The 24,596-nt window shown below is 38.5% G+C and overlaps 1 protein-coding gene across 4 annotated transcripts in view; it reads left to right on the plus strand.

The window, feature by feature from the left end:
* The window catches only part of LOC119797547 (Down syndrome cell adhesion molecule homolog), a 137,945-nt gene that overhangs the window by 25,889 nt on the left and 87,460 nt on the right, over positions 1-24,596 (plus strand). For all 4 annotated transcript variants that reach the window (XM_038306667.1, XM_038306666.1, XM_038306665.1 and 1 more), the window contains exons 2-3: positions 2,940-3,257; positions 3,378-3,527. In XM_038306667.1, the coding sequence (XP_038162595.1) occupies positions 2,940-3,257; positions 3,378-3,527 (468 nt within the window). The remainder of the gene's footprint in view (positions 1-2,939; positions 3,258-3,377; positions 3,528-24,596) is intronic.

Consider the following 24,596-nt stretch of genomic DNA (forward strand, 5'->3'; position numbering starts at 1 on the left):
AAATCATATAGTTTCAAATCATATGACTGAGCGGCGTATTATTATAGTTTTAAAAATTATCTTCCCAAAATTCTGAATATCCTCCTTATGGAAAATGTTTGGATTTTACTCAAAACCTCTGCTAGAATAAAGAAAAAATATTTTAATCACTATTAGTGCCAAATGAGGTATAATACTGAAATGGAATTATGAGCCAAGCTTCTAGACCTAAACAATCCAATATTTTAATTTGGTGTGTGTGCACATATTTACTTTTGTATGCATAATTCTGATTTATTAATGATTAATTATATAGCTCTTATTTATGTATATTACACTGTATAATGGCCTCCCTGGGAAAATTGTTTAACTAAATAATTAAAAAGAAAAAAATTAATGTGCTAACAATTTTCATGATGATAGATTATATAAAACGTTAGATTATGATCTTTCAAATCCTTTCCGTTCCTCTGACTTCTTTCGGAGAAGAAACTACAGTCCTGTATATGATGACAGCTACAGGCCTTTTTCTCTCAACACCTCCAGGCCTGGCCCTCTGCGTACTGCATGTGTGAAGTGAGACTAGCTCTAAATGTGCCGAAACATGTGTTTGCCACATTGTTTGTTTGTCGTAACAGGTTGAACGACCAGTGGGTGGAAGTGGCTGGTGACTCAAGAACGCTCATTAGGAATTTATGAAGCGCTAAAATGTTTGGTCTCGAGGGAGGGGGGATTGGCAGCTGTCGCACAGCCAGGCAAGCAGGCTAACGACAGGAGGAGGGATCCCACATTAGCAGAGAGTAGCGGCTGTGGTATATTACAGCGGAGCCTGAAATATTTACAGTTACTGACAGTGTTGGTTTTATGCAACATATTACAGAGCATAAACTGAATCATTAACATCTAGTTTGCAGCATATCCAACTGTCCATATGATCCCTAGCTTTGTTTCTAAAATACAAGTTTTACAAATTAAAGGGATTCAACTTTTTTTTTTTTGAGTTTTTACAGCACTAGTCTTGTTCTCTGAAGGGAGTAGTACACACCGTTGTAGGAAATCTTCAATTTCTGAGCAATTTCTCACACGGAATAGTCTTCATTTCTAAGAACAAGGATAGACTGTCAAGTTTCAGATGAAAGTTCTCTTTTTCTGGCCATTTTGAGCGTTTAATTGACCCCACAAATGTAATGCTCCAGAAACTCAATCTGCTCAAAGGAAGGTCAGTTTTGTAGCTTCTGTAATGAACTAAACTGTTTTCAGATGTGTGAACATGATTGCACAAGGGTTTTCTAATCATCAATTAGCCTTCTGAGCCCATGAGCAAACACATTGTACCATTAGAACACTGGAGTGATAGTTGCTGGAAATGGGCCTCTATAGATCTATGTAGATATTGCACCAGAAACCAGACATTTGAAGCTAGAATAGTCATTTACCACATTAGTAATGTATAGAGTGTATTTTTTTAAAGTTAAGACTTGTTTAAGGTGATCTTCATTGAAAAATACAGTGTTTTTCCTTTAAAAATAAGGACATTTCAATGTGACCCCAAACTTTTGAACGGTGTAGATTTGACCAATCAGAGGCCTCCTGTCTGCGACAGAGGAGCTGAGCAGCTCCTTTATTAAAATACTTTTACATTCTGTTTGCACGAAGGAGCGCTACCACAAGTCATTCATCCCTGTTGCAACCAGACTTTACAAAGCAACACTACAACGGCAATAAGTTGTGCAATGTATAATGTGCAATTACTATTTAATACCCTGTGCAATAACCTGTTTCTTTATATATGAAACCCAGTGCAATCGCTATATATACAAATTAGGGATGGGACGATTTATGAAAACCGTCGGAACGGTTCGGTTCGACTGTCTTGTTTCGATTCGCGTGTGTTTCGTTTGGTTCATGCGCTGCTTCTTTTTCTCATAAGCAAAGCGTTTACACTCCAGAGCAGAAGGTGGCGGTACTGCGACCAAAGCCAACCACCAGTAGTAAACAAGAAGAAGAAGCGAAGCAGCTTAGCCGGGTGTAGCAGGGAAAAAAAATCAGTTGTTGTGGAGAATTGTGTCGGAATGGTGAGTGGGAAAGAACAGGAGTTGGAAGAAGCAGCACTTTATAGGTCTGCACTTTGCATTTAGAGTGACCTACGATGACGGTGGAAAGAAAGTTGTGGATAAAAGTGCAACAGTGTGCAAGCATGGTGCAACAAGTTTTGTTTATGCTAACAGCAACGTGACCAACATGTCATGCTAACCCCGAAATTCCTCATACTCCGTCAGCAACCCCCGCTCCGCCCCGCTGCGCGCGCGTAACAAGACCGAAACCATCAAAAAGTTATCTCGAGCCCTATGCCAGTCTCGAGCACTACAACACTGCCACAGATTTTAAAAGTTTTGTTACATACTTACATGAACTATTTAAAAACTGTCTCAATGTGTGTTATCTGTTGACAGTGATAATGACAGGGGTTTTTACATGTTTGCAATATAAAAATCTATATGGTCAATGCACTGCTGAAGCATCAGACAGCAGCTTCTCATTCTAGTCTGAGGATTGTAGAAATGTACAATGGCTTGAGTTGATACAGTAAGAGGTAGAAAAAAATATTAGAATAGAAAACTGAGGAAACTTGAATTTACATTTATTAGAATATTTGTTTATATGTACTTTTTATTCTCATGACAACAATATGAAAGTAGTTGACACTCATTTCCCTTTAGTTTTCTTTACCACAAGGGTGTTTTTCACTGGATGCGGATTGCGACAGAGGGAATATTTTTTCACAACAAAAAGCCTCCTTCCAAATACACCACAGCTTTGCTGAATAACCTTCACTTTGACAACCCAATGCCCAAAATATAGCAATTTACTAAAATACCTTTTAGGTTTAAAAAAACAGGAATATATGATTACATTTTTTTCTTACAATTTTGTAATGTTATTCTTTATTCCTCTTGCAGTTTTCTGTGAAGATCTACGTTCCAGCTTATATTTTGTCAATGCATCTGTGCAAGAGGTAGTGTTTGCCAGCACCACAGGGACATCGGTGCCCTGTCCCGCTGCAGGCGTACCCCCTGTCTCACTGCGCTGGTACCTGGCCACCGGCGAGGAGATCTACGATGTGCCAGGGATCCGCCATGTGCACCCCAATGGCACCCTTCAGATCTTCCACATCCCCCCTTCCAGTTTCAGCAAACTCATCCATGACAACACTTACTATTGCACAGCGGAGAACCACTCAGGGAGAATCAGGAGCCAAGATGTCCACATCAAGGCTGGTCAGTTTTTCCTTCCATCCTCTTGACTGTCTCTGATACTGATGAATTTGCTGTAGCCTTAGAAATGTGCTTATTTCATAGTAAAGATCAACACTTCACACCTTTCCTCTTTATCTGTAGTCCTACGAGAGCCGTACACTGTCCGGGTGGAGGACCAGAAAGCCATGAGAGGCAATGTGGCGGTCTTCAAGTGCATTATCCCTGCCTCAGTGGAGGCATACATCACTGTTGTGTCCTGGGAGAAAGACACAATGTCAATCAATGCTGAAAGTAAGAGATTACGTCTTTTCTTTAAATAATCGATGCATGGATATTTCATTGCTTATGACACTTCAGATAGTGGGTTACATTTTGTCTTGGATGATTGGTGAAGTATGTTCAGATTGTCACTTGGACCATGCACAGATATCTTGATATTTACCTTAAATAACAGAGCTACTGTTGACGTTGTCGGCCCTGTGGTCCTAAACATTTAGCTGTTGAATAAGTGGCCTTCTGTATACTGGCTACGGTGGCTCTTGCTGTGTATCAGTGCATGCTTGTCTGTTTTCCTACATTTTTCTGACCCAATCATGTTTGGGTCCTGCTCGTCCTCCTTTTGCCTGGTCTTCCACCAAAGTGCAGGCTGCCAGCTGTGTCACTTAGTCTCAGTTTATTGACCCATTTCTCTGGCTGATAGGATGCATTGCGGCGGGCCGATCATTCAAATCACTTAAATGGAACGCTCTTCTGCGTGATTGTTTCCCAGCCCTGGGGGAAAATTCACTTTATGTGGGGCATTTAGCAAACTCAATAGATGAGTGCTAATGTCATTTAGCTTTAGGAAGGAGGGCAAGTGCTGGCTAGTCCTTGCTTTCCCTTTTTTTGTTGACGTTTCAAATTTGTCTACAGAGGCAACATTGGCCTTGCTGTAATCTATATCAATCTGCTAATTGTACACAAATTGATTATTTTTTTTTTTACTAGTATGTTTTGGGGTGTCTCCTTGCGGTAGGTTTGGTGATGCAGGGTCTGAACCTGCCACAACACTGCGACCACTATTGTACTTTTTTTTTTGCAGATTTGCAAATAACTAGGAGTTAACCTTTAAATAATATTATTGAGATAAGATCTTGAAAGTATTTTGGATTTGAAAAACATAGGACCCTATGGTTTATATGGACTGAAGTTTCTGCCATTTCTTTTTCATTACTTTTTCAAGCAAAGAACGTGTTTTTTTTAAATGACTTGGAAAAAAATGAAGTAGTTTCAGATTTCTCTTTTCAGACTAAGTTTTACGCATTGCATTCCTTTCAAATTGTGTTTGACGGATCAGAACCTCTTCAGTTCAAACGTGTACTCTTGACCAATAAAAATGTTATGGTTTACATACATGCATACAAATAGAAATGCATCTTTGCTCCTTGCTCCATAGGGAAGTCAGCAATGAAATATATATAAAAACAAAAAAGCTACTTTTAAAACCTTTTATTGATAATTACATTTTCTGAAATATCCATTTGCAAAGCATGTCATTTGCTTTAACAATCCTCCATCCATCCATCTTCTCCCACTTATTCCATCAGGGTTGCGGTGGGGTCAGTGCCTATCTCCGGCAGTCTATGGCAGAGAGGCAGGGTTCACAGGGCAGGGCAACACAGAGACACACAAACACATCAAACCATGTACACACACTCACAAAAAAGGACAATTAAGACTAGCCATTTAATCTAATATTCATGTTTTTTGACTCTGGGATGAAGTCGGAGTACCCAGAGGGAACCCACGATTCAGGAGGAGAACATGCCAAACTCCATGCAAAAAACCCAGAGAATTGAACCAGGAACCTTCTTGCTACAAGGCAACAGTGCTACTCAGTGCGCTGTTTGCCTTGTAGCAAAATACTAAACAGTGTAAATAATAATCCTCCATGTTCATTTTCATTCTGCATTCAGCCAATCAACTGTGAATTAATAGCAAGTGACTGATTATCCTGTAGTTGAAGTACAAACATTTAAACTTGCCTAAGAATATAATTTTAGAGTCATTTTTTAGCTTTGTGAAAGAGAGAAAACAACTTAATCAGACTTAATATGTAAGCTCAATGTGATCAAAGCGCTCTTGAGTTAATTTATGTTTTTTGTGGCACCAGGGCTACCAGCCACCCAAAGAAATATTCTATAGGTTCCTCATCTCTGAAAGTCTCCCTGTGATTCAGGGGCATCGTTAAACACTCATGAACCACATTACTTTTTTTTAGCATGTCCAATAAACAAAAAAAATCCCTCAGTTTTCCTTTTAGAGCTCTGCATTGAGCAAAGATAGCATAAAATTATTCTGGAGTTCCTTGCTTAGCATTATTTTGGATCAGGTGGTGTGAGGAGTTGCTCTAAATCTGACTAGGGCTCAAGGGAGAAAACCTGCTAAACGCTTTTTTATGATTTATATTTGATCTTTTAAAATCTAACTAACTTTAATCTTTTATTTAATCTCCCTTGTACTTGTATCAAATTGAGCCTTCATAAAGTGCACTATAAAGGGTAATCATCATTATTGTCCTCATTATTATGATTTGATAATCATTATCATTATTACCCATCCTTTGTTTAGAAATTCATATTTCTTTTACAGCCTCTCTCAATCTGCCAGAAACACAGGCGATTGGCATATTTAAATGTGCATTCAGTGACATAGGACGTTGAAATTTTGTTCCCAGAGTATTGTTGGATTCTTTATTGAAGGGAGAACATGCTTTTAAATACTAATTTTAAAACTGTGAACTAATTAAACTTTTGGTCATTTTACTCATGGCTGTTTTACTAGAATGTCGTATCCGATTATAAATAACAAATAAAAATAAAGAGAAATAAAATTGTGAAATTTGGCATGCAAAACTTATTAAATTCATTATTTTTACTGTTTTGTAACTTAAAAAAGCTCCTCACCTCTACCAGTAACTGTCGGAAAAATCACCCAGCCAGCTATCTACTGCTCTCCTTCTTGCTAAATAATGGATGATATAAACCTATGAATCCTTGAGCAAGTGGTCTTTATTCACATCTCAATGCACGCACCCCACGATGAATCGTCCATTTCCCTCATCCTCTGCTACACCGTTATTAAGAGCACTTCCCCTGTAGATGTGTGTTTGTTTGTGTGTGTGCTTGTATGAGTGACAGCTCCACGCAAGATGGTCCGACCTTTCAACCTGAACTTCGGCTTAGGGCATTTTCCAGTTCAATTATTAAAAATTGTATCAACACTTTGACAGAGACTAAAAAAGGCTTTGAGAAATAAAGCTCTTCTGTCTCTGGCATGAATAATTAACCAAGATTTTTCACTTTAGAAGGTACATCACAGGTATGCTGCACTGGATAGGCATTCTTAATGTCAGTTTCATTGGAATGGACATTTTTTAACTGTTGCAGGGCAGACTAACCGAGACTTATGGTAGGACGCTTTTGTCCGCTGAAAAGAAGGATTTTAATTTATGATGAATACTGCATTTGGTCCTCTAACCTTTCCTTTAGAGAGCTATTTGAAATGTAAAGCAAACTTCTATTAAAGACTGCATTTGGAATCATGTGTGACAAGAACTGTAACTTTTTTCAAAACATTAGCAAGTTGACCAAATTATATAAAAAGAAAAGCTGAGCTTAATGGTGTATAGTTGTGTCATATAACTATGCAACATCTATAGTGTTAACATAGTCTATTTTGAGCATAAATAGGAATCCTGCACCGGGAAGGTTGGGCGGATAAAAGCAGCCGCGGCACCTTCTGGAACTAGCAGAAAGCCAGATAGTGATAACTAACACAGCTACTAAAAAGAGCCTTCAGTGTCTCACGGTAAAGCCACAGCTCGCCATGTTTGAAGAACAACTTTATCTATAGAAACTCCTACAAATTCTAGTGAATCCTACCCAGAGCCTCCTAGCAGATCATTAAAGGTATAGGAGAGGATGTTCTTTTTCTGGGATGGATCATCAAAATAAGTGGTCCTCCTAATTGTCAATCATTCTGGCGATATATTTCTGCGCTTGTGGTTTCAGCAAGTCATTAAAGCTTGCTTTTCTCACCGCGGTTCTTTGATAATGGCCGATGGTCGTAGGAGGAAAAGTTTCTACGAAGTGTATGAGAAAGAAAAGAAACAAGAGAGAAGAATACCAGAGTTTTTTGGGAGATTATTTCACGCAACGGCGTATAGTGAAAGCACAGGTCGGGCTTCCCACTGATGCCTTGGTTGTGAAGTTTCTATGGGACAGGTAAAGTTTGGAATGCTATTTGGAGAAATCCATTTCACATCACTGCTAGAAAGATGAGGAGAAATGGGCTTGTGCGTGCTTTGGCACACATTTTGGGGGAGTGTTGGCCTAGTGGTTAGAATAGTGCGCTTGTGATCTGAGGTGGTTGCAAACAAGCGGTCTGATCCCCACAGCCTGCACTCTGGTTAAAACCCTTAACCCCACACTGCTTCCTGGGTGCCGCACAATGGCAGCCACTGGGTATGGGTCAAATGCAGAGAGTGAATTTCCCCATTGTGGGACATTTACATATTCTCGGGAGCAGGTAAAGGGTTGTGCATGTGCTTCTTTTTTTTTTTTTTTAAAGTGGGGGGGGGGGGTCTTTTAAAAAATTTGGAAAAATCCTCCCCTATACTTTAAATTTCAGTTCTTATCATACTTTGTAGCAGATTAATTTAATCTTGAATCTGGATTCTAGCATCTGTGCGTTCTCTTGCTATGTTATTTTATTCAGTCTATGTACAGTTTAACCTAGATTGTACTTAAATCCCAGAAACAAAGGATAGCATTGCTATCACTAGTATTGGCACTAGTTAGGATAAGCACTTACGCACCAACACATACGCATCCCCAGCTTTAGCTCCAGTGAACATGATTGTCCATAATGTATTTCACGTGCTAGAGGATTCGTATTCCTCTTGGAATCTTTTGCACTTTATCAAAGTGGAAAATGTTTTTTCTCCTCCTCGCTTACTTGTCATTTGCTTGTTGTTTACTCATTGCACACTTGTTCAATATTTTACTTTCAGTCACATGTTGTTTGTATTGTAAATATAAACAAAATACCTTTGTCAACTAACAAATTGAGAGAAAGCTATGAGCCTTTATATAAATCTGTATAAAGATCTGCATACATATAGATAGCTTTGGTTTTACATATAGATTTCCTCACATTCTTAATGGTTGTTTACCACTTTAAGATTTTTTTGGCATGGATGATAAAGCTAACTCAACAACAATATAGAATTTAATGGTAGACCAGCAGCATAAATCATTAAATTATGGATAGTGTGAATGGGTGATGCTGGTTGAATTCCAGAAAGGCATGTGTGCTTTGGATTAACGTGAACCAAATACTTTATTTCAATAACTCGTACAATATCATTAATATCATCATAGTTCAGAAAAAGCCACCTAACCGCTGTCAGCTGGTAGAGCTGTGTGCCTTTCCTGCAGGGTTACTTCTCTGGTAGTTTTGGGCTGATGTTTATGACTGCGGCTGTGCTGTTGAGCCGGGCCATTCCCCCAGGTGCAGCCTTTGCTGTATTCACTGAGGAAGCCTTGTAGTCATTTGCCTTAGCTTGATGCTGTCTGCTCTGCATTCAGCACCCGTCGGGATGAGTGGAGGCCAGCCCCCCAATGGTACGCTGCACACAAATAACACACAGAGCAAAACGCAAGGGCCATCACACAGATTGTCTTTGCTCCACTGCTCTCTACCTCACATCCCTTTAGTTTTAGAATTTAGACCTGAATATATATATATATATCTGTCTGTCTGTCTGTCTGTCTGTGCCTCTTTGCTAGCTGAAAGGTAGATTTGCATAAAGCTTAAATACTTTTGCTCTTGAGCCATCTTGGGTGTTTAACAGCAAGCAAGCGAACAACACCAACACAATACAAGAGGAAGTAGAAAACCCAGCTGTTTACAACTTTATCAAAGCCTCTTCATGCAGTTTGAGAGCCACAGTAATTTCTCTCCTGGAGTTTTTCTACAATATTTTTCTACTATCCTGATAGCGGTGATACTTATGAGCTAAATCATGGGATGTCTCTAGATGTTTACATTTGCAAACCCTCGCCAGCAAGAGCTGCTGCTCACTTGCCACATTTTCTTCACGGATTGTCCGCGTGGTTCCAATGTGTTTCGTGCTGACAGAATTTCCACACGCATGGAAGCCCACAATGACGTTATTTAGCAATGCAGACCTCACGGATACGTCAAGCATATACCAAGGTTTAGTTTCGAAATGTTTTGAAAAAAATCCGATTAAATATTCTCTCTGATTTAATGCTATGTAGTGGTATCCTTTTTTTTTAAATGTTTCTATGGTTTCTCCGTACAAGTTCAAGCTGAAAAGGTTTAATTTTACTCATTACTGTTAACTCTGAATGGAGAAAGTGTCAAAGGCCCTTGCATATGTCATTTACCCAGAACACACTGCAAGTTTAACAACATGGGGACATTTGACAATATTTCCTTTAACTCTATTAAAACTGAACAGTTTACAGTTTTTCAACTGTGTTGTATTTACCTTAAAAACAAATAGCTGTCAAATAGTTGAACAATCATAGATCCCTTTAAGAAAGATGTTCTTCACCATTGTTCAATTAAAGTCCGTTTTTAAGTCAAGTTATTTCTATAGCGCCAATTCACAACACATGCCATCTCAAGGCAATTTACAGTTCAACCAGATCATACAGTCAGATTGATTCAAAGTTTTCTATCTAAGGAAAACCAGTTGATTGCATTGACTCATTGACTCGAATGCAATCCCTCACACTAAGCATGCTTGTAGTGACAGTAAAGAGGAGTCTTAGACTAAAGCAGCATAACTATAGAGATAGCTCAGGATGACCTGAACCACTCTAACTTTAAGCTTTTAAAAAAAAATGAAAGTTTTAAGTCTAGCCTTAAATGTAGACAGGGTGTCTGCCTCACGGACTAAAACTGGTAGTTGGTTCCACAGGAGAGGAGCCTGATAACTAAAACATCTACCTTCCATTCTATTTTTAGAAATTCTAGGAACCACTAGTAAACCTGCAGATTGAAAGCTGTTACGGACATAAAGAACAATCAGATCTTGGATATAAGATGGAGCTTGGCCATTTAAGGCTTTATATGTGAGGAGGAGGATTGTAAAATTGTTGGTTACGACATAAAAGACGTGTAATCAATGGCTTATATTTTTTCAATGATGTATATGTTCTGCTTTAATTATTATCATCTGAAAACATAAAATAACATTGTTTTGACCATGAATGTTTAACAGTTTCATGGTAGCTGATTTTATTAGACAGAATTTTCGATTTGATGATGAACACAGGATAGCATTAAGGTCCAATCTGAGAGTAAACATAAGTGAAAATAACTGTATAGCAAACGCTAATAGAACAATCACAGATTTACATGTAATAGCAATATATATATATATATGCAGTTAAAAAAAGAACACGCTGTTTGCATTCAGTGTTTTTTTTTTTCTTCATGGCTATGTTACTAAGCAGTAAACATTTATATAGAAAGTAGGACTGGAGGTAACCCTCAGCCCACAGGTAGTGTGGGATAATGACTGGCTTTTGTGGAAGGAAGCTTTGCAGCTCACCCGCTGTCAGTTTTGCCCTTTTCTTAGAATTCATGTAGGAAGCGTCGCTATTGGCTGAGCTCAACCTTGAGCTAGGGGCTGGAGAGGGTGTGTAATGGCTTTACTGGTCCCAGTGTGGATGGATATATAGAGGGGGAGGAAGAAAAAGGATAACTAACTCCTTCTTGCTCCTTTTTTCATCCTCTCCTCCTTCTGCCTTCCTCTGTCGACAGGCAGAGTTGGTAATGTGACGTGTGACGGGCTGGATGTTGTCCTTCTTCAGCATTCGTTATTCCGACTGCTATGATTGACCGGGGCATTGTTATTCACTGAGAAAAATGGGTCAGGCGGCCTGGGGAAAATGGCGAACGGGTGGACATACCTACACATTCATCCCACTCAGGGTGGGGCTGCACCTTGCAGCAGACCAGCTTTAGATGTTTGATAAATTGAGAAGAACTCCAGTTTGCACAAGTGAGCCTCTCTTCTTGAATTCTCTGCATCATCTCATAAAGCTGCAAGGTCTGTTCTCTCCTCACAGCCATTGGCCGGCGCTTGGCAAGATAAATACAGGGTAGCACGGAAGAAAAAAAAAGAGCTGGGAAGAAAATCAATACCTGTGTGCATAAATCTGGCTGCGGCTGCCACAAAGGATTATGGGAACATGACGGTTAGATTCGGTGGGGCAGGGGCGAGTGCAGCCAGCATGATGAATACAAAAACAAGAACCGAAAACTACGCCGATTTGAAATAAGATGAGCATAGATTAGATCTTTGAATTAAAATTACGGTAACTGTTTAGGGATCCAGATGGTTAAAGTCTTTTAAAAAATGTAATTTGTTTCCGTGATTGGCTGGTAAACCCCTTTACAGTGTAGCAGTGTTTAAAACAGTCTCCCTCCAGCATTCCTAGTGGAATACATGAGCGCATATGTAACAGCCCGCCGACCCTCTGTGTGCTTTTCTCCACACAGCCTGCTGCTCCAGCCTGAGACTGACAGAGATATTAATTAAATTGGCTGATGCCCTTTCTCTCTGGTTCTCCACACTGCTGCAATGATCACGCTCCCACCTCCGTACTCTGCTGTTTGCTCGCCAATAACCGCAATTTGATCTTTATTAAACTCTTGGGGCCGCAAACAATTAGGGTGTGAGCTAGAGGTGGTGGCATAGTGTGTGTTTGTGTGCATGCATGCATATATATTTGAGCACATACAGGCGGCTGGAGGAGGAGGAGAAGGGTTGGGGGAAGAAGCTAAACACTGTTTAATCTTTGATAAACAGTGAGGTCTCCTTTGTGCTGCTGCAGTTTGGCACATCCTTCTCTAAATGCTGCTCAGCGCTGCGCAGGACTAGCTCATGGCTACTGCCTCCATAGCTCCTCAGTCTGGATGTGAGCCAGGTCATGTGTGGCTCCAAGCCAGAGTACAGATTAGCTATAAGCGCAACATGAGCTAGTAGTGAAGTGAGCCACCGATTGGTTCGCACTTCGATATTGTGTAAAGTGCATAGACTCAGGCCTGGACACTATCAGCCGGACTCTAGAAGTCCCGGATTCCTTGATGTCTAAAAGTATTGGACAGGTTGAATATAAAGAAAATAAATATTGCTGGAATTGTGTTTTTTTTTAAACTGAGAGAATAACTGATATTTAGATGATAATATTTACTGTAGTGCAGTTTGTAGCACTGTTTCCATGGAGCTAGAAAGGTCTTGGGTTTGATTCCAAACCTATGCTGGGCTGTGTTGGTTCTCTCCGGGTACATCGGCTTTCTTCCACAGTCCAAAAACATGACTTTCTCTGTCCTGCAATGAACTGATGACCTGAATTAATCTATTTAAGACTAATCAGTAAAACAAAAAACAATTTAACACATTGAAACTTTATGTAAATTATATGTTTAATTTTAGCACTTATGTCTTACAAGGGAGTATAAATAAACAAAGACAGCTGTGTTACTAATAGCTGGTCTCAATCTAGGCATTTAATTTAATAGATGTTTTTCTTTAGTTCCTCCTCCTATAATAATACAGTGATTAAGCAGAATTGATTCAGACAGAAAACGTTTGTTTTTTGTTGTTTCTTTTCTTCTCTGTAATGATGCAAACGTGTTTATTTTATAACAAGGTTATATGCTTCATCCTGGTCCTTTAGTTTTTATTTAAAGGTGCATTTTTTTCAAATTGCATTTTATATCACTCCTGGGGGGCGGGCTTTCCTCTGGATTAAGAAGCATTCTTATTGGTCTACATGAACATTAGCAACAACATTATATTGGTCAATGTGCCCATTATATATCAGCGTTTGTATTGGGTTGAAGTTTTTGCCATTTTAATTTTTTTTTATTGTCATTACACTGTCACAAGTACAGAGCCAGGAAATTCACTCTCTGCATTTAACCCATTCCCTTGGGAAGCAGGGGGCTGCCATTTGCGGCACCTGGGGAGCAGTGTGGAGTTTAAGGGTCTTTGCTCAGGGACCCAGAGTGGCAGTCTGTGGAAGTAGGTAACTCACAACCACAGGATTCCAAGCTCTATATCCTAACCACTAGAGAATGTTTTATGTGAAACACAATTTGAAAAGAATGCAACTCATAAAACCTAATTAAAAAAAAAAAAAAAAAAAAAAAAAAGAAATTTGAAAAAATAAACTATGAGAAAAAAAAAAGCTAGGTTACCCTTGAAACATTTTTAAGATTAAAACATTTTTCAAGGTTTCATTTTTGAATTATATGGTTTTTTTTTCAAATTTCCTTTACAAAAATGTTCTGCTTTCAACATTAATGGAAATAAATTCACTCCATAAGATGTTAGAACACAACAGGCTCCCTGAAGAACATTTTTGCCAAAGCGAAGCTAAATGTGCCTGAGTATAAACCCTGCACACCTTAAGGCTCAGATTTTAGACTTTTTAAAAATAAAGGATGTATGGCGTCTCCATGAATTGATGACAAAAGCCGTTTGGAGTAGCCAGCATCTATGAAGGAACCTGCTGAGAGAGTGATCTGCGTTTCAGTCTGTGTTGATATACGTGTGTGAGTGTAAAAGGAAAATAGTGTGTTGCTATGTGTGTTTGTGTGTAGGAGGAGGAAGAGGGGGACTTGGCTGTGAATGGCTGCTCTTATCGCGCGCATGCAGCTGCTGCAGTGTCTTTGAGAGACGGAGGGGCTGTCCATGCATGCCACTCACTCTGCCTATTCACGGTTTCTCCCTCCCCGTGTCCCTCATCCTCCCTCCATCTCCGTCCCCTTCAACGCTGCATTTGATGGCATGGAGGTAAACAAAAGACAGACGAAGAGCAAAAAAAAAAATAAAAAAGGGAAACAGAGCTTTAATGCAGACTCATAGCAAGCAGGCCACCAATGCTTTTCAGGATAAGGGACAGGCAAGAAATGAAATGTCACCGGACATCAAAGCATCACCTCCTCTGATGTGTGACTGTTTACACACCAGCATTACAACCCCCCCTCCTCAAACACACACACACACTGCCCACCCCGCTGACATGGACATTTTAGAGGTTTCTGGTCACGAACACAGTCTAGATGCGGCGCACACTCTGTCGACCCTATTAACAGATTTTTTTGAAGGGTTGTAAATGTTCAGGAGATGCTGCAGAGTCAGGAAAATTACTGCACAAGTCTGCACATAGATTTGCCACAGAGTTGAGCAAAGAGAAACAGCCATGTAGAAGAATCTGTTAAAGATATTAATAATGAGTTATAAAAAAAAATCAGACATAAGAGAATCTTTGAGAAAAGGAAATTTCCTGGACAGGCAGCGTTGGGTGGCAGCAGAGGAGGTGTTGTCTCCATCCAGCGTTTGGTGCATGCAGTCTGGATTCTGCTCACCGTCAACATCCCCCACAGTCCCCCCCCACCCACCCATTTTCCACCATTCTGTGCTACGTTTCCTGTCATGTACGGCTGCACTCCTGCAGCACTTGTTTTTTTAAAGCTGTCATATGTAACCTTGACTCTGGTGGAGCAGATGGTGAGAAAGGATTATTATGGAAGTGTTTGGTTGAGGGGCCTGCAGAAAAAGACTGAATATATTTATCTAATGAGGGGTCACTACATCCTCTTCTTTTTCAGAAAACCTCTCGCTCATAAACTAACTAACTTACCTAAAATGTTGGATAACTGCTATGGTTTTACATCACCGAAAAACAAGACCATATTTAATAAATGACGGCGTTTAACTGAAACAGCTGCTGGTTCTTGGTCTACATACATTTCTAATAATAATATTTTATCTTTCCCTCAAGGTCAAGATTAAGGGTTTGTTTTTCATTTCACAAGTGGGCTTTTTTGTGGGTTTTCCTACGCTTAGTGGATGTTATTGATGACGCAGACTGAACCTGAACTTTTGACAAGTGAGTCACTAACAAGTGAAGAATCTGATGTTATTCGTATTATTTCACATAACCCACCAGACGAAAACAAAAGGCAATAATCAGACACACCCACACCTCACCAAAAACACTGGCAGGGATTCATGTCTGACTGAAAACACATCAATATTTTGCTATGTCTGTCAGCGCCTGTGTTTATTATGTTTTTTAATTCAAAGAAGAAAAAAAAAGCATAACTTTAAAGGGATATCAATCCAAATATAATTGTTATACATGTTTCCATTTTTTTTGGATTAATAAAAGTCAGTTAAATAAATCCTAATATAATATAATATGATATGATATAATATAATATAATATAATATAATATAATATAATATAATATAATATAATATAATATAATATAATATAGTATAGTATAGTATAGTATAGTATAGTATAATATAATATAATATAATATAATATAATATAATATAATATAATATAATATAATATATTGAATTTTGGTTGATTTTTGTTTTCATTTGTTAATTAATTTAAATAATACATTTGCCTAGATTTTTTTCTTTTTTCTTTTGTGTGTGTTAAGAAGCATCACTGCAATTTTTGTAGCTCTTTAACATTAATTAAATAATTTCTAATTAATTAATTTTTCTTTTAAACAGTTTTTGATTATTATTAAAATTACATAAACCAAGAGCTGTTTTAGAAAAATGTGATTATCCAAGAAATAACTAAGCATACATTTCCAAAATAAACAATTTTATAGAGAATGTTCTAGATGCATAAATATTTACGTCTATGATTTAAGTCACTTTAAAGTCGTCTTTTGAATTAAGTTTTACCGTTGCAAACCTAAAAACTAACCTTTGTTCTCGGCCACCAAACATCATTACCTTGTTTATTTAAAGTGAGCCTAATTTTTGTGGCAGTGCTTGCAAAATCCTTTGGTTCCACAACAGTGAGAGAGTGTGTTTGAAAAAATGTGATTCAGAGGACAAAGAACTAAAACTGATAAGTAAGCGCGTAAACGGTTGTCTGCATAATCCGAATTAATCCACAATGCAGGAAAGTGTTGTCAAGAAAAAAAAAAAGATTTTCCTCTGCCTGTACAAAGTAAAGGAGACATGTTTAATTAGCACGTCAGGAGCTGCTGCTTTTTTTGCAGCCGTTGATAATAATGTTAGGTTTTTCAGGTCTGTGGCTCAGCTCGCTTTGTTCTTCGTCGAAGGAGGAAGAGGAGTGCAGATATCTTAAAAGGCACTCAAACAAATCTGTTCTCCTTCTGTGTATTTTACCATTGTATTTTTTTTTCTCCTTAATTTCTTTTTATTTTGTCTGGGATTTGACGGATGAGCAGCGATTAGAAATAGATTTTCCTCTTCAATACAGTAAATAGTCATATTGTTGCTGAGGGCCCGAGTTGACGCTGACAGCTCCTCCTGATTGGCTGGAGCATGCTATGACTCGTCATGCGCTTGGCCAATACGGTTTGCTCCTACCCCCCCCCCACCATCACCATCACTCCTTACACACACACACTCAAACAAGCACACCAAATAAATTGCCTGGAGAAATTTAGCAAAAAATTAGAGAAAGGCTTTCATCTAATTGAGAAGCACATTTTAACTGTGCTGGGAAGATAAGCTGTTCTCTCTCTGCAGCTTTTAGGCTTACTGTAGCCACTTTATTCTTCTTAGTGTGAGTTTGTGTTTGTAGGTGTCAGCTTTCTGCTGTTGTCAAGGTGCTACTGGCCTGAAGTTGGATGTATAGTTTACCGACCCAGCTGGGCCTGATAGGCCACCGTAGTTTACAAATTGGGAACCACTTGAGTTGGTCGATGCAACAGCCATTTAATCATAGGGAGGAATAAAATCATGAAGGGTTCAAATATTTTTTCTCTAATTGCACATTCCCCTCTATGAATAAAAAGAAAGCAACTCAAACCTGGGTTGTGACTCCTTCAGTTCCACCTCTGTTTGGATTTATCCTGCTGTCTGATCCTAGGCGTCCCGACTCTCCTCCTTCTCCTGTATCTTTCTGGTGCCTTGATTCAATCCTGTTTCTTCTTCTTCAAAAAAAAAAAAAAACACTCCCCATTTGAGGTTTACATCTTCAAAATCTGATTGTTGTTTACTGCGCAGAAGGGGGGCCCACTGCAATTCCTGAAATGTTCTGGTATCCAGATGGAAATTTCAGACTTTTTTTGAGAAGAGGGGGTAAAAAATAAAAAATAAAAAATAAAATAGGCTAGTTAATTTGGTGATACTTTATCATTCTTAAAGGGGCCATATAATGCAAAACCAAGTTTACATCATTATAGATGAATATATAGATCAGTGGGTGAAATGGACGTACAGAGAAGTTCAAACCCCATCAACACCTCCTTTCTCTGCAAATATCACAATTCTAAACTTCCACCATAAATCCAAACGAAGCCCCGAGTTGACGTCAATTTGAGGATGTTGCCGTATTTGGTTCTGGCAGGCACTTTTGTCACAACCAAAATTGACATACAGTTAATGCAGAGTTCCAGGCTGCACGGAGTAAAGGGGACATTTTTCACAGGCTTTTCCAACGAATCAGAAGACTCTACACGCATATATTATTTTTGTGTATCAGAAGATCCCTGCAAAGTTTGATGCTCAGCTGTTCATTTGCTCAAAGCATTTTGTGGAAGACAGCTTTTAAAATCTTGGACAGTTCAAAGCAGGATTTGTTTAACTTCTTTCACTGTAACGACACGCTGTTCCGACCGTAAGGCCATCACAACAGCAAGCTGTAAATATGATTCTGTCGCTAAGATGTTGATAGCAATGCTAGCTTATCTATGGTGACCACATTTGGGTTTCTGAAAAGGAGGACTGATGATCTGATGGCCAGCCGTAAGCTGACAGCCCTGGCAGCCGTTGATGCAGCGAGCAGTGACGGTATGCTTCCCCCCGCCTGCCTTACCGGGCAGGTGGTGTCCAGGCTACTGTCATCGGGTCGGGTTCGGTCGCTCCATACCCCAGACCCCATACCTCATCACTTAGTTCTGCTACTCTATATTCGACTAAAATCTCGGACGATTTTGAAATTCCACCCGGTCATTATTTTTAGGTAAGAAAAGTAGGACGTGTCCAGGAAAAAGAGGACGTCTGGTCACCCTACCATATCAACAATATGATGTTTCAGTGAGTGAGTGCTTGTTGCTATGATGCTTCTTGCTCAGCAGCTTCACTTGTTGTAACCAACCAATCAGCGCACAGCTCATCTAAATATTCAAGAGCATACCATAAAATAGGGCTGAACGATTTTAAGAAAAATTTTAAATTGCGATTTTTCTGGCAGAGATTGCGGTTTCGATTTCAACCACGATTTATTTTTTTTTTATCAAATTTCAGTACAAATTAATATATATTTAATAATTATATAACCAATGAATTCAATTAAGATAATGCAAGAATGAAAACTGGTGGCAACATATTTCAAATGCAAGACTGTTTATTCAAGCACCTAAGAAACAAATTATATTATCCAAAAAAGTCAAATAAAATGAGAACCCTCCTTTGTAAACTTTTGCTTCTTTTACATTCATTAACAGAAAATATCAAGCATCAATGGCTCATCAGCATCAAAATAATTGCACTTTTGTAAAATAACGTAGGCTACATAAAAATTACAAAGGGACGGGAGCCCTCTTAAGTAAACTTTTGCTTCTTTTACATTTTTCATAAAAAAAAAAACATTAATGGCTCAGCAGCATCAAAACAATTGCACTTTTGTAAAATAACATAAGCTACATTAAAAAATATAACATATAACAACAAAGTTGAGCAAAAATTAAGTCTTACCTTAAAAGTAGTGCAAAATGGCTCAAAGGAGCTAGCTTATGAACATAAGCAACAGAGCAGTTATAGAAATACAACCCCTGTACTTAGAAACCTGTGCTTCTTCAAATAAAGTGGCAAGAGGAATTGAAACATAAAAGGTAGTAAAAAATAACAACAGTACAATAATAGTATTAAAGTTTAAATTATCCTATATTTTCCTCACAACAAATGATGCCAGAATGGTTAAATTATTTTACATAGTCAGTAAACAAAAGATAAGTAAAAAAGATGAACAAAGTTATGTCAGGGTAAGTGCAAGTAAGGGATTTCAGGATAAGATGAAAAAACAATGTTCCCCTTCATCGCTACATCTCTTTAGAGATTTTTGGCCAGGAAAACCGACATGTCAACCCTTGCTGGCTTCAGACTTGCACGCTGACATGTGACAATATTACCACTGGCACTGAACAGTCTCTCTGATGGTGCACTCGTTGCTGGTATGCAAAGGTACTTACGAGCCAACCTGCTAAGCCAGGGGAAGTTGACATTGTGCACTCTCCACCAGGCCAGTGGATCTTGCTCTCCATCAATGCTAGGAGTTATGAGGTAGTTGTCCAGTTCTGCTTTAATGGTATCCTCCAACTGCATAGTAGAGGAAGCAGGGACCGCCTTGAAAAAGCTGCCCAGTGACCGCTTTCGCTTTGTAGAGGTGGATGGTGGTTCTTCTTCTGTACTGAGTGGCATGGGATGGGTTTTGACACAAGCCCTCTGCTCCTGCAACACACAGTAGAGGCATGTTTTGCAATTAGTTGTGATTACTGACATTGATGTTGAAATGTTGCCTTGGTCTTACAGTATAATTCAAAAACATATATAGAAAAAACACAGCTTTTTGTTTTATTTTGAAAGAGTGAAGAAAAAGGACAGCTTACCTTTAGTGCCAACTGCTCCATTTCCATCTTCACTCTGTCTTTCATGAATTGGACATTCTCCTCACTAATGTAGTTGGTCTTAAATCTTGGGTCGAGGAAAGATGCGATGTCCAGGAGTTCCTGGGTCGCTGGGTCCTGGAAGACCTTTCGTTTCATTCTAGCGCTCTTAACCAGGCTTGCATTAGGGCTCATAGAACAGCAAATATGCTATTTTCAGCCCAACCAATGTAACACACCCTATTCAGAGATCTTAAGGACCAAATACCCTATAGAATCATTCTATGACCCCCTTTAACTTTCAAGTAGTACAATAAATGTAAATTTAGTACATGTCCCTATAAAGGATTTATTATGGAATATAATCAATAAATCCTGTAATATTCCTCTGTAAGAAAACTGTAATATACCAGCAACAAACCGAAAGATAATTGGAACCATGGAGATGCACAAAAAGACAAAACATGATTAAAAAAAAGGACAGAATAAAAAGGAGTGTAATATAAGGATAACATTAAAGCTGCAACTTATAACTTTAACGACCTATTAATCAGCTAGTTATTTTTATTTGTTTACTCGATAAACTGCCTTATGTCAGGTGTAAATGGGGTTAAGCTAATATTTGTGCTGCGCCCATAGTGAAAAATAGTGAGGTCTTCCAGTACAACAGGAGCAAAAAGTTAGTCTTGAATGGCAGTAAGGAGCACCACTTTTAATTCTTAGGTGCTACAACCTAACCCTTAGGTAAACTCTGTCAGCATTTAATGTGATTGTTCTACTTGTCCAGAGACAATATTCAAGCACAATTCTACTAAAACTGTAAAAAAGTGTTGATTCTGAATGTATCACTCATTTAAGATTCTAATTTGAAAAACCTCCAATTTAAAAAAAAAATTAAGAAAAACATTTAATCTAAGTGTAAAAGTGTTTTCTTGACTTTAGTTTTAAGCCCTGACAGCACTTATTGCTCGTTTTATATGGACCCTCCTTCATTGCAGTCACATGCCGCTCAGACAGCCAGCTGCTCTTTGGCCATGGCTGAGCTGCCAAGCCACTCTTCTTCTACCATCAAAGTCGTCCAGGCTTGGCCCATCTACACAGATTCGTATCACTGCTTTTAAATGAAGGGATTCTCTAGTCTTCTCTGCAGAAGACTAGAGAAATGAAATCCTTTCAACTCTCTCTGCAGTCAGCCAACCCTCTGCAGGTGAAATACATGATTTTGCCACATGACAAATGACATTAATAGCACTACACAACCAATTATCATTCAAATAATTGATCATCTATTTTAACTGATTTTATCCGCTGGTTGTTGCAGTAAAACAAAAACCCAAAACCTTAAAGATATTAGAAATATCAGACTCTTGCAGATATAGCAAGACTGAACTCACTATCCTTCTCGTAATGAAGTAAATTATGGCTTTAGATCCGGAGTTGTGCAGAATATTTTGTTTAGATTTCATATTATGTTGTAGTTAAATGTTGGTACACTCGATAGTGTTGCACAGAATAAACTGATAAGCTGTAAAATGTTACAACTGAACAACCAACTGAGGTATTTGATGCTGGTTACCTTTAAGCTGCAGTTTTTTGTTTCAACGTCAGAAAATAAAAAGCAAAATGCCTTCGAAAATAGAATTACACATTGGACAGCCATGGATTTTTCCTCTTAAATGCAATGATTTTGTTGTTGAAATAAGATGCATTGAAATTTTAAAGAAAAATTATTTTATTTTTCACTGTATACAATTTAAATCTCCCTAACTCACTAAAACATAGACATTTTTTTAGACTTAGACAACTTTTATTGTCAAAAGTGTTGTTCAAACTCGTTCAAAAACTTGTTCAAAATTTTCTCAATAGTGTAATCCAAATTACAAAGCTTTGTAGTTACAATGGAGCAGTTCTCATACTTCTAAAGTAATTTAAAAGTAGTCCTGCATGAATGAGGCACAGATTTTTTTAACCATTTAAACCATTTAAAAGAATGACACAGGGTTAATATCTACAATGTGTTATTCTAGCTACCAAACACACCCAGAACACACATCTAGACTGTAGCAGTACAATGAACATCACCAGTATGTCCTTTACCTATAGCTCAAATAGTGTATTGATAGGACTGAATTAGCAGTACTATGTATAATAGCAGTATTGCATAATAGTTTGGCTCCTGAGCAAGGACACTATTAATGGAAGTGTCTGTTGGCCCATTCACTCAGGCTCTGTTAACTCGACACACTGAAATCACCAAAAGCAATTTTGAAACACCTGAAAAGGAATACATTAATTTAGCTGCTGTTCTTTAACCCTTGGGAGGGTCTAGCCTGCCATATAAAACCATTTTAATGGCAGACAGGAGCCTTAATGTGGCAGTAAATTTGGAGGCATCACATCCGTCCAGGACCTCCTTCTTTAAGTCTTCTTTGCACTTTGTGTTTTTGTAGCCTTGTTTTCTGGCAGATGGGCCCTAATGGATTATACCTCCTAACATGGAGATATGGAGGGGTGTGGCAGATGGTGGGGGTTAAGGTTTACACCAAGTTACAACCAAACCAAAGGTAACTGAGAGCTTCGGAGGTCCTCCTTTACAATTCATAGGAGGGACTAAATTGTGGGTACAATATCCCTGAGTGTTCATGGATAACTGGTTGGTTCTTTTTGACATAAATAAAAAATGCTTTGTTGGTGAATAGCAGCCCCACTAAGTCATAATAGACTAGTATATCTCTGTAGGTTTATGTTATGCAGGTATTGGGCAAAGGGAATCTGTTTTCTATCCCTTTTTTTTTTGGTGTCTGACTTATTGAGTGTGAATGGGGTGATCCATGTCCCCAAACTGGTCAGAGAGCCACAGAAGCTGGCCTTAGATCTGTAATCAAACTGGAAAGGCATATGTCCTGGATTGCCTAATCCCTAAACCCTCTACCCCGTCCACCCCATAACGCCTTAAACACAATCCTCCCCCCCTCTCTATCCCTTAACATATGGAGACAGGGGGAATTAGTGCAGTAGAAGAAAATAAATTAGTTAACGAGGCCAGCAGCTTAGATCCCTCAACATTCATTCCTGGGTGACCCGTCTGCGATTTCTTAGAAGTTATGCAGCCATATAAAAGGCTGCAGTACACTGCATGTTTCCTTTGAAAACAAAACACTAAAACTTATTCAGAATCAGTCAACAGAAAAAAAAAATGAGTAGATAATTCACAGAAATATGCTGTAGAAAGCTTTTTGTCTTTAAAACAAACACTGTTTTCAGTAATAATGGCCATAAACTAACGGGTTGAGCCCAACAGGCTCCCCGTGTGACCCTATGACTTGTTCCAGTCCAGTTTCCGACCAGATCTCGTTAAATAGGATTAGGCTGGCTACCTGCCACTGAGTGACTTGGACTGGACCTCTTATCTCCTGTCTTCAGATGGTTGCCAAGGACAACGTAATGGACAACGACCTAAATTAAACAATGCCTCAAGCAGCTTTTGTACGAGGCTTATTTCTCACTGACAGCGCAGGTATTGTCTTGTTTTTTTCCATAACTAAGTGTAGGTTACTTTTCCTTTTATGTGCCCAATTTGACTCAAAGGTTGTACTTTAGTTAAAAGACACTAAAGCTGAAGTCAAACCAATGTTCTAGCCTTGACAACTCGTGGAAATTCTGGTATCAGACCATTAATCTTTCCTTGGTTTTTGTCTAATTCTACGTTTGTTTTCTTTACAGTATTTCTCTGCTTCTTCACATGAAACATAAGATTCGTTTGTGTATTTAGTAGTAAATAATTTCAAGGGAGACCATAAACAGCAGGGGTTCCTGTGTCTTCCAAGTTGACAAATTTTCAACCATTCGCCCTACTCTCTCTCTCAATGCAGAGACACCAATTCAGTGGCATAAGAGGCTTTGTGGCCAAATCCCCCGTTGATCTTCATAAAGTTTGTGTCTTACAATTAAGTGCAGATGGTTTGCAGCTGGTTGTAAGGCTAGTAAATAACTAGGGTCCCTATTTTCGCCAAGGATTTGGTATGGTAATCCCTCTCTCTGACAGTTTACCAGATTTAAATCGGTTCAGGCTTTGCTTTCTTCGCCTCATTTCTTCAATAATTTTCCTCTCTTGCATCTCTCCCTCATTCTGTCTAAAGCTTCTTATCTGCATTTCAATATGCAATCTTCTAGCACTCGGTCTTAGGTTTATAACAAGAAAAGGTCAATGCAAAATTGTCTCCCAAGTCAAACTTTTTTTTTCTTAGTGTCTTCTTCTGTAATTATTATTTTTTGATAGTTCTCTCAAAAAATTAAAAAATTACTTATTACGGTAAGTCAGTTACTAATTTTTGAGTGAAGTAACTATGGAGTTACTTTTATTATCTAATATGTTGATGAATTTGGATGGGATAGGGTTAATCAACAACCGTCTGAAGATATTTTAGTATAGTCTTTGCCTTTTTAATGTGTTCTAAATTATAATGTGAAAATTAGGTAATGTGTAAATTACTTGCATATTTTGCTTTTGACTTTCAGTCAAATAGCATTCCTAAGCCTAAGCCATCTCTGGGAGTCTCTCTTGCTATTGGTTCCAGTCTTCGTGGTGAAGACCCGCCCAACATCTTATGCTACGTTCACACCGCAAGTAGCACAGGCAGCAAAAACACGCAT

Source organism: Cyprinodon tularosa, unplaced genomic scaffold, assembly GCF_016077235.1.
Source record: "Cyprinodon tularosa strain WSP-4 unplaced genomic scaffold, ASM1607723v1 ctg589, whole genome shotgun sequence".
NCBI classification, from domain to species: Eukaryota; Metazoa; Chordata; class Actinopteri; order Cyprinodontiformes; family Cyprinodontidae; genus Cyprinodon; species Cyprinodon tularosa.